The sequence below is a fragment of the Hippoglossus hippoglossus genome, chromosome 17, assembly GCF_009819705.1.
Source record: "Hippoglossus hippoglossus isolate fHipHip1 chromosome 17, fHipHip1.pri, whole genome shotgun sequence".
Classification (NCBI taxonomy): Eukaryota; Metazoa; Chordata; class Actinopteri; order Pleuronectiformes; family Pleuronectidae; genus Hippoglossus; species Hippoglossus hippoglossus.
In genome coordinates, this window is record NC_047167.1 from 13,873,105 (window position 1) to 13,884,489 (window position 11,385).

The window sequence follows — 11,385 nt, forward strand, 5'->3', positions numbered from 1 at the left end:
AACACCCAGCTCTGCATGGTACAGGACAACGTACACTGATGATAAGCTTCTCTGATTAGGCCCAGTCAGGATGGCCTTATGGACCTGTGTCAGGCAGCTTGATAACAAAATTGAGATTATTTCAAAATATTGATGAGCGACATGCTTAAATATTCTCATTTACAACTAGAAACATGAATCCAAAACCAGACTTTTTATACAAATTACACAAAACTCCACACAGCCAGTGTTAGCCATTATTTTATTTTAGTCCAGTGCATGTCTGAAAACAGCTATAGGCTGTTTAAAGATGGATGACATGACAGCTTGCAAAAAGGGAAACCAAATCATCTTGGTGGCCCCCTGGTGGCTGCCTGCAGTATAGGTCTTGAAACCCTGCCTCCTCCATGTTAGCATTTCGATAAGATTGGGTTGGGTTGCTAAGTTGTTTCTGATGTAACTGTTTGTCACTGACCAACCTGCTTGCTTGCACACACCCTGCTCGTGCTCTGATTGTTCATAACCGAAGGCTTCAGGCAGAGAGACATAGAGACGATCGTCAGAAGCTGGTGAGAGAGAAGTTGGCTATGAGCAGTTGTCAGTCAACTGCTCATAGCCAACAGCCTGTGCGGTGAACAGGGTTCAAGAGATGGACAAAGAGAAAAAACCTGGCCTGGTAAACATCTTCACCATCAGTTGTGTCACAAAGACTTAGGATGCAGTATCTGAAATCCATCCAGTCTTCCAGTATCTGCTTAGATCAAAGTCTGCTAAGAAAATTACAAAATATATCGTAATTGGGTCACATTTCAGTATTTGGCAACAAAAGAGCAGGGGTTATTGGTTCATTTACAAATCAACATGAACTTAAGCTCTTGTGTTGGGTAATATTAACTCTGTAAACATGACTTTGGTTTTACCAAAGTTTTACTAAAGTTATTTTACAAAGTGATAAAAACTATATTTTAAAAACTTTTGATAAGTAAACTTCACCCCCCCTGAATTTTTCTGTCGTAATAAGCTGGCTACAGTACAATAATGAAATCATGTAATTTTAAGATAAGGGCATTTCACAGTAGACGAAGAGTAGATAGCATGTAAAAAAAAAGAGAGGCAGAAGGAGGAAAGGAATAAAAGACGAAGCACATGGAAACACTCAATATGTTTTTTTTTCTTTTTATATGAAGCAAAAATGTGTGACAGCAGGTTTAAAATAAAACGTTGACAGAAATCCTGAATATTTGGATCCTGCATGAAGGCGAATAGCTTTGTGACACATTATTGTTCTGCTGGATGAGTTCACACAGTGTCACGGTTGTTTAACAGTTTGCGTCGGTGACTTTCCAATGTGACGACATTTCGGACGTTTTCTCTGCCATCAGTACACAGGCGCATGCACACATTAGGAAACTTGAGCAAACTTCTTTTTTTTTTTTTTTGCAGTGAGGCTCGCTATAAAAGGCCTGAGCTGCCTCCCTGCGGCTCCAGTCTGTGCTGACCTGTCTGTGCTGACCGACATGAAGCCCCTCCTGCTCCTGCCGCTGCTCGGATGCCTCGGTAAAGACTCTTTGAAATTGTGCACAGGCCTGTTCCGTCTTTGCATCTTTGCCTGATTTATTCATTCCAACATGTACATTGACAGCCACCATCGCCTCCTGCATCACTAACGTGAAATGGTGCGTCACGTCGGACAGAGAGATGCTGAAGTGTCAGGCCCTGAGTGGTGTGGCCCCGGTCTTCTCCTGTGTGCAGAGAGCCGGAACCAAGGAATGTGTGACCGCCATCCAGGTACCAACACTCACAACTCACCCACAACATCACTGCATCTGCCCACACATTTCTCCATTGCTTCCTTCAGCGTGGATACTGTGACTGATCTGTTATCTGTTATTGTAATATATATATATATATATATATATATATATATATATATATATATATATATATATATATATATATATATATATATATATATAACAATGACTCTTGTTCAGATTTCAATTCATTGAAGAAGTGGTGGATGGAGGATTCAGATCCTTAAGTAAAAGAGTCAACACCAAAATAATCCGACAAAGTAAATCTGATATAGGCTGATATTTGATTTAAATGATACATTTTGGAAGGTGCACAGTTATCGTTATTTTTATGATCATTAAGATGCTGATTATTATTATGATTACTATTGTAAATGAGACAATCCTGCATAGTAAGTACTTCCACTTACTTACTTTTACATACTGGCTGTACAAATACGCACACACAAACACACTACACAGATTATTGTGATGTCCATTATTTTACTTAAGTAAAGGATCTGAATAATTCCTCCAACACTGATTAAATCAATTGAAATCTAAATGAATAAATCTAACTATAGTTGTTATTATCGGGATTTCTGTTTTAATCTATTTATTTATTTTATATATTATATTTATTTTTATGCCTCGGTTACTTGTGTCTTTCAAACACCTTTTTGTCAATATCTCCATTAGCACATACTTCTTTACAGTGACCAGACCAGACTGGTGGCCAGACTTTCATCTCAATGCAGTGAACTTATTCTTGACTCATTTTGACCTATTATTATTCCTATGCCTTTATTCCCCTCGGTATTAATAAATTATCTACTGTATCTATCCATTTAAATAATGATCATAATAATAATGATAATATAGTTGTCATCATTGTTAATATTACTGTCACCTGAGTAAAAAGTTTCTGTCCACAATGGCCACAATGCAAAAATTCTACATAATTTAATTCATCATACTTCATACGAGAAGATTTAAAATCTGTGCAAAACAGCTGTAAAATATATTTACCCCTGGACTGTTGTTGAGACGTGTAAATTGACATCAAACTAGAGTTTTCAAGCAAAGATACATGCAACATTTTTCGAAGGATCAGTGATTGATTACATTTCCACTGCATTTATACCAATAAAATAGGCATGTTTGGTAAAAATCTTTTTTCTAATAGGCTGGTGAGGCAGATGCCATCACTTTAGATGGAGGGGAAATCCACACTGCTGGACTGGACAATCTGCATCCCATAATTGCTGAGCAGTACAGCACCTGTATGTTTACCAATCAGCTCTCTTTACTGTCAAAATAAGCATGATTCAAAGGATGTTGTGCATTTTGTTTGCACTATGTGTTTTAACTTTTTACACACATTCGTTGGGTGTGCATCTAGCTGCTGAAACCTGTTACTACGCTGTTGCTGTGGTGAAGAAGGGCACAGGATTTAAATTCGGGGATCTCAGGGGGAAGAAAACCTGCCATACTGGGGTGGGGAAATCTGCAGGCTGGAACATTCCCATAGGAACTCTGCTCAACAAGGGATACATTAGTTGGGCAGGCATTGATGACGGAAACCTGGAGGACGGTGAGTCTAATGTTTTTAACGCAATGCTCTAAAAACAACAAAGTTGCACAGGCACTCCATCAGTTTTTAGTCATTCATTTTATAAGGTAAAAAACCTGAAAAGGATGATGTGTGGAATAAATTATATAATTACCAAACAATAGAAGAATGTTGATGCACTGACACTATAATTTTGGTTTGGGGGCGGAGGTGAGTTGCCAGGACTCTGTATTTTTAATTTCATTTTTATTTTGCAGCGGTGGCCGAGTTCTTCCTGTCCAGCTGTGCCCCCGGGGCAACAAACCAGAAGCTGTGCGCGCTGTGCAAAGGAAACTGCGACAAGACCGAGTCTAATCCTTATTATAATTACCACGGGGCTTTCAAGTCAGTTTGAGTTTCTTTCTTTGATTTATCTCAGTTTATCTGACTTTTACTGCCCTATCCTCTCTGCGGAAATACACAATACTACTGTGATGATGACTCTGATGCTGATGCATGTCTGCTCTGTACTGTTTAACAGGTGTCTGAAAGACGGATCAGGAGAAGTAGCTTTTGTGAAGCATCTCACTGTCCCTGGTCAGTGTGACACAATCATCTTGTGTCATGAATTATTGAATTATATGAATTTAGAATTGTCAAATGTCTTTTTGCAGAAATCCTCCTAAATTTCTTATTTTAACTATGAATTGTATTCGAAATTTTTGTCTTTTGAAATAACAACAAAACAAACAACAGCACTGTTGATCGGGCCCCGTCACATTCATATCACAATCACTGAACTATCATGGGCACACATTATATTACCATATTATAACGAGCTCTAAATGTTATTATTTAAACCATCATTTCTATTTTAAACATCTTGCACTTTCTAAGTTATTTCTCCTTCTTATTTAAAAACTAACTCTGTCCATCTCATTGGCTCCCAGTGACAATCTGCTGTAGGTGGATCCAAGCTCTGTTTATTTATTTGTTAAGATTAAATTTATTTTACTTCCTTTCTCACGGTTTTGTAAAATAAATACCAATTCTTTATGAGGGTTTTTTTAATAATTACCTTACATTTAGATTCAAAAGCACAAATAAGATTCTCACTCCCTAACTGATATCCATATGAGCAAACTACTCCTTTGCTAAACCATAAAGTAAAACTTATCAGTGTGAGGATAGTTACACGGTTTATTTGAAACTGTAAGATTGAAACAGACAAAAAAACACTCTAAAATCCCTGTTGTGAACCTCTTTCAGATGATGAAAGGGACGGCTATGAGCTGCTGTGCACTGATAACAGCAGAAAGCCCATAGACCAGTATGAGAAATGCAACCTTGCCAAGGTTCCAGGTCATGCTGTGGTCACTCGCAGTGACGACCAGGAGCTGGGGGACTTCATCTGGAAAAGCCTCGACTCAGTAAAGGTAACAGGATATAGATTTCTATATGTTTTCACCCCGATTTGTTTCCCTAGATGCTGGATTCAGATCAAAATTACTTTTAGCATTTCCACGAAAATTGGGTGAAAGATGAGGAATGGGCCAAGAAAGAAACCATTGAATTCTGGATTTTGTTAGTTTATATTGACATTTTCAGCGATTGATTAGATCCATAGAAGAATTAATGGATCATAATGAAAAAAAATCAGGCACATTAAGGGAACTGATATTTGAGTTTGTGCAATTTGCTGGAGCTTGATTGAATATTATCAGGAGACTGTGAGGTATACACTCAATCAGTTGCCTGAACATATGTTTGTTTGTGTTTTTTCAGAACTTTGACCTTTTCTCGTCGGTGACCTATGGTGGAAAGAACCTGATGTTCAAGGACTCAACAAAAAGCCTAATGCAGCTGCCCCCGAACGTTGACCACAAAATGTATCTGGGTCCTAAGTACTTAGACAGCATTGAAACCATTAAGAAAGGTACTGTAAACACAAGCAGATAAAACACACTGACTGACATTCATAACAACCAGAGAAACAGATATATTGACTGCAGCCACTGGCTTATGATTATATCTTACTTCACTTTCCAGGGAAAACCCCAAGCACCACGTCTGACATAAAATGGTGTGTTGTGGGCGACAGGGAGAAAGTAAAGTGTGATGAGTGGAGCATCAGCAGTTTGGGAAAAGATGGCACCAACTTTCTTTGCATGAGAGGCCTGTCATCTGAAGACTGCCTGAAAAAGATTATGGTAAAACAGTCCTGGCTGAAACATATAAATCTGTTGTTAACTTGGAAAATATTTTTGCTTCATTTTGTGCTGCTGGTTGTTGATTTTCTGTTTATGCCTAAATCACCCGCAGTATAAAGAGGCTGATGCAGTGGCAGTGGATGGAGGTCAGGTGTACACAGCTGGAAAGTGTGGTCTGGTTCCTGCTATGGTGGAGCAGTATACTCAAGGTCAGATGACCGCACTGAAAATAAACTTATGCACTGTGTTTTTATTCCACATTTATCGACCTGAGTAATATTTGCATGTCTTTCTCTTCACAGACCAGTGCGGTCAAAGTGGAGGTAATAAACCAGTTTGTGTTTCTCTTCTTTCTACACATCCGGCAGTTTAAATGAAACAATGAATTATTTGTATCACAATCAAATACACACAATCCCTGAGGAAACATCTAACCAATAACCAATAGCTGCAATGACTGAACTATTGACTGTTAAACAAACAGCTGATTGGAACTTAAACCCTGTAGATTTTCCCTGTAATGATAATTCAATTGTGTAGAATTGTATGTAAATAACCGAACAAAAAAATGATGTACCAATCTGGACTTCTATAAGGACATTCATGCATCTCAAGGTGATCTTTAGGTGAAATGAGTTCATAATTATGGTAGTTTTCTGATCAAGGTCTTTCCATCCCTCCACTCTTGTAGTCACAGGCTCCTTTTACTATGCTGTCGCTGTGGTAAAGAAAGATACAGTGACGAACTGGTCAGACCTGAAAGGCAAGATTTCTTGCCACACAGGCATGGGAAGAACCGCTGGCTGGAACATCCCCATGGGTCTCATCTATGAAGAAACTAAAAACTGCAACCTCTGTGAGTTACCATTGGTTCATTCAAGCAAAGCACCCGCTTTGACCATGAGGCTAATTCTCCTGCTAAGAACGATGTTCAAGTTCTAATTTGAAATCAAATCAAAGCATAATAATGTTTTCTATTGTAGAGAGAGAACATTTTGTTTGTAAATGTTCACTTGCTGAATTTGTTTCCCACAATGTCCACTTGTCACAGCCAAACTTTAAGTTATTTCAAGTTTTTTATGTTTACAATATGTTTTGCCAACATCTTTCTCAAAACCTTAACAAAACCATTGTGCACGAATGTAATTGTTGAGCTGTTTTTTTTCACACAATTTTAACACCAACACAACTCCCAGCGGCTTATTTCAGTAGTAGCTGTGCCCCTGGAGCCAACCCCAGCTCTCCGCTCTGTGCTCACTGTGTTGGCAATTCGGACTCTAGGTTCAAGTGCGAAGCCAGTGATGAAGAGAGGTACTACGGCTACGCTGGAGCTTTTAGGTAAGATGCAGCACTGCCGTTAATCTCTGCAGAAGGTTTAATGTACATGTACTGTATGTTAAAGTAGTAGTTTGACATTATGGGAAATACACAGATTTTATTTCTCTCTGAGAATACTGAGTACCGCAGATAATACTCCTCTCTCTCACACACCCCTTAAACTACGTGTATGTTGTAAGCATAGATTATCACAAAAGTAAAAATACTTCCCCAGAATTGTGTCAGCACTGGAGTATGGTCTGGTTGTATCAATTATCATTTTGATTCTGGGGGAATAACACTGGAGGGGAGTGCACATGCCATGTAGTAATGCTGAGTCCTTACTGCAGCAGCTCGGGTTTGAATTTGGCCTGAATTTAGTCGTTCCCTAATCCCACGGGCTGGAGTTACCATAAAGCCACGTCGTCACGTACAGCACTCTGTACGTTTCTGATGTCCCAGTAACGCATATTACCGAAAATGTCAAACTCTTCCTTTGATTATTCTTCCACTGCTCCCTGCTATAGGAATAACATCATCTCCATATATGTTGTGCCTGTTTTTACAGATGTCTGGCGAGAGGTTCCGCTGATGTTGCCTTCGTCAAACACACAATCGTCGCAGAAAACACAGGTGGTAAGCAACTGATGCCGACCAGCTCTCACATCTATGACAGTGTTGTTTCCGATAAAGCTGTAGCGCTCTTCCATCCCTCTTCCATCCCTCTTCTTCCCCTTCTTCTTCTCTTCCATCCCTTCTCCTCTTGTCAAAGGTCAAGGACCACCTTGGGCCCAAGGTCTCCTGGCCGATGACTATAGGCTGATCTGCCCTGGCAAGGGTCCAGTGCCAGTCACTGAGTTCCTGGATTGCCACTTGGCTAAAGTGGCCGCACACGCTGTGGTGACCCGTTCAGAGATCCGCACCAAGGTGGCCGACTTTCTGAAGCATCAGCAGGTCAGTGATTCATTGCAGGTTTCTTTTAGTTTTTGGTTGTTTGCACTAGAAAATATTTCATTTTATGGACTAAGTTTATAGATCATCATAATTTGGCTTCTGTAAATCTCTCCTCTGTCCTCAACCATGCCATAATCTATCTCTTTTTTTTTTTTACTGTAATGGATGCTTTATTTATTTGTTAATGTTTTATCTCTTTATTTGGTCAAGTATCGTCCTTGTTTGCACCAAGAATAAATCATATTGTCAAATACTTTAAAACGTCTACAGTCACAGTTTTTTCAACTGTGGCAGGAAAAGAGTGAATTGATTTGTTTTGAAATTCACTTTAACTTTCAACTGTACTTTTTTGCCTTTGGTTTTTCAACTCTGGTATGCATGTATAAATGACTTGATTTAAAAATAAATGATTCATTGTTCATTAAATCTAAATTTTTCTGTGTAATTTTAGGGCAATTTTGGAAGCAGTGCCACCAGTGACTCGTTCAAAATGTTCGGGTCGAAACATGGACCGAACCTCCTCTTCAAGTCCTCCACTAAATGTCTCCAGGAGATTCAAGATGACTATGAAACGTTTTTGGGACCAGAATACATGACAGCCATGAGTTCACTCAGAACTTGCAAAGAATCCACTTCAGGTTTGTACCGCTGGAGGTTGATTAAACATTAATGGGACAGTAATTTGACAGATAAACAATAGCCTAGACACTTCACACATACACAGCGTAAAAATAAAGTTTCTGCTCTCCATTCACAAGTCACTTTATGTGTTTTTTTTTCTTCCTGACAGATCTGGAACAGCTTTGCACTTACAATATGTGTTAGGACAACAATTGAAGGGGATCATGGACTTTGTTGCACCTCGGCTGGGTCTCTGTGATTCAAGCATCTTTTCTTACCGACCCCTGTTGGAGCAGAATGATATCTTTTTATTAAATCAATCATGTTTTGTGGATCCATGCCTCACTTTTCTCAAATAAAGCCTGTTTGAATTCTGATTTTGAGACAGTATGTGTTTATTTGATATAAATGTGTTTGAATCAATGTTAAAAACCCAAACCATTATTAGAACTGGCATTCAGTAGAGCGTATACCTCCACCAAGGCCCAACAGTCCCCTTAAACTGAAACGTCTTAAAGCCACAGTTACAGGTTTCCAGCCCTATTTATTTCCATACTGTAGCTGAAAAAGCCCCCAATGAAACCACATTTAAATTCACAAGATCCAGATTTTTATTTAGAGCTGCACCAAATCGAAAACGCTGAGATATCAGTGACCTTAATATGTCCGATTTTATGCATTATTTCCAGCACTGGCCAACAGCATTTGAATGCTAATCTAATGGTAGCTATAGAGCTATCAAATATATCGTTCAACATGGTGTCTTGTCCCCCCCCCCCCCAGATTTAAACTTGCCATCGTCTTGACAGTTGCTGTTCACTAAGGAGGCAGCGATTCCCTGTGTTGTTATGACTGATAAACCTGGATCCCAGCAGAACAAAATGTTATGATGTCAGAGGAAAATAGCTTCTGTCTCCTAAATGAAACATGACGATAGCTGTATAAGGAGGAGAGATTCCCACACATCAGCCAATTAAGGAGTTTAAACTGGTCCCATGACCAGGTCCGAAGCACATAGTTATAATTTCAGCTTTGTCATAAATTGCAGCTATCAACCTCTTCATACCTTCAGATAAAGCGTCTGTCACAGTTACACTCAGTTCTTCACATGGACAGTTGGTGGTGACAATGTGCCTTGAAGGCGACAAATGTGGAGTCTGTCTTGTGCAGGTTTCAAAATGCTTAAATAAGCTTAGTTTTCTGATGCCAGAATAAGATAACTGGTCAGCTATTCAAATACATGTTTGATTACAGGAATTAAATTCATGTTTTGTGTTCCCTTTTTAAGATGAGGGCCCCCAACTAATAATAGTTGCAGTGTGTGTTCAGGGCAACGGTCAGTCGGTTTTTTTTTTGTGTATGTGCGTAACAGACTAAAGGTGGGTAAATGTGCTGGCAAAGGTTTTTTTTGGGCCCACACTAGAGACAGGAGCCTTAGAGAAGCATGGTTGTGGCAGGATCGTGTTGAACCATGAGTCTTGCTGGTAAAGACTGAGGACATGCCACCTTCCCCACATACCTCGACCTACAAAGGTGCTGTGGTAGAAAGTAACATTACGCAAAGGCTGCACATACATAAGCCAGATGTGTGTGTGGGTGTGTTTTAAAGGCCCTGGTCAAGTATGTTAACATGATGTGTGGATGTCAGGTGATCGTCACCATCTGAGGATCACGTCACAGTCGACTCCCAGAGGTATATTCGACTTTTACCTCTTTCAAATGTAAAACACTTTATACGTTGTGCCTTGACAACACTTTCCCTCCTTATAGTGGCACATTTGCAACTGACGTATCCAGAACAAGCTCATGACAAAACAGACTGAGAATGCGTGTACAGTGCATCCGGAAAGTATTCACAACGCTTCACTTTTTCCACATTTTGTTATGTTACAGCCTTATTCCAAAATGGATTAAATTCATTTTTTTCTTCAAAATTCTACACACAATATCCCATAATGATATTTTTTGAAAATGTATTAAAAATAAAGAACGAAAATATAACATGTACATAAGTATTCACAGCCTTTGCTCAATACTTTGTTGAAGCACCTTTGGCAGCAATTACAGCCTCAAGTCTTTTTGAGTATGATGCTACAAGCTTGGCACACCTATTTTTGGGCAGTTTCTCCCATTCTTCTTTGCAGGACCTCTCAAGCTCCATCAGGTTGGATGGGGAGCGTCGGTGCACAGCCATTTTCAGATCTCTCCAGAGATCAATCGGGTTCAAGTCTGGGCTCTGGCTGGGCCACTCAAGGACATTCACAGAGTTGTCCCGGAGCCACTCATTTGTTATCTTGGCTGTGTGCTTAGGGTTGTTGTCCTGTTGGAAGATGAACCTTCACCCCAGTCTGAGGTCCAGAGCGCTCTGGAGCAGGTTTTCATCAAGGATGTCTCTGTACATTGCTGAATTCATCTTTCCCTCGATCCTGACTAGTCTCCCAGTTCCTGCCGCTGAAAAACATCCCCACAGCATGATGCTGCCACCCCCATGCTTCACTGTAGGGATGGTATTGGCCAGGTGATGAGCGGTGCCTGGTTTCCTCCAGATATGACGCTTGGCATTTAGGCCAAAGAGTTCAATCTTTGTTTCATCAGGCAGGCTGTCATGTGCCTTTTACTGAGGAGTGGCTTCCGTCTGGCCACTCTACCATACAGGCCTGATTGGTGGAGTGCTGCAGAAATGGTTGTCCTTCTGGAAGGTTCTCCTCTCTTCACAGTGCAACGCTGGAGCTCTGTGTGACCATCGGGTTCTTGGTCACCTCCCTGACTAAGGCCCTTCTTTCCCAATCGCTCAGTTTGGCCGGGCGGCCAGCTCTAAGAAGAGTCCTGGTTGGTTCCAAACTTCTTCCATTGACGGATGATGGAGGCCACTGTGCTCATTGGGACCTTCAATGCTGCAGACATTTTTTTGTACCCTTCCCCAGATCTGTGCCTCGATACAATCCTGTCTCGGAGGTCT

At 40.2% G+C, this 11,385-nt stretch overlaps 1 protein-coding gene across 1 annotated transcript; it reads left to right on the forward strand.

Annotated features, from left to right (window-relative positions):
* Positions 1-1,285: 1,285 nt before the first annotated feature.
* On the forward strand, positions 1,286-8,697 carry tfa (transferrin-a). The gene is made up of 17 exons (XM_034614112.1): positions 1,286-1,536; positions 1,622-1,767; positions 2,959-3,055; positions 3,175-3,366; positions 3,603-3,729; positions 3,866-3,921; positions 4,594-4,760; positions 5,110-5,260; positions 5,374-5,534; positions 5,647-5,743; positions 5,837-5,857; positions 6,226-6,390; positions 6,731-6,872; positions 7,420-7,487; positions 7,624-7,805; positions 8,257-8,443; positions 8,596-8,697. Exons 1-17 carry the CDS (start codon positions 1,497-1,499, stop codon positions 8,628-8,630), a joined length of 2,034 nt encoding a protein of 677 aa, XP_034470003.1. The 5' UTR covers positions 1,286-1,496; the 3' UTR covers positions 8,631-8,697.
* Positions 8,698-11,385: the final 2,688 nt, after the last annotated feature.

Excerpts from the sequence above, each read along its gene's own strand:
- tfa (XM_034614112.1), top strand. The coding sequence starts at position 1,497 with ATGAAGCCCCTCCTGCTCCTGCCGCTGCTCGGATGCCTCG. Across the intron at positions 3,922-4,593 it reads GAAGCATCTCACTGTCCCTG|ATGATGAAAGGGACGGCTAT; the intron begins GTCAGTGTGACA and ends AACCTCTTTCAG. Across the intron at positions 5,261-5,373 it reads CATTGAAACCATTAAGAAAG|GGAAAACCCCAAGCACCACG; the intron begins GTACTGTAAACA and ends TTCACTTTCCAG.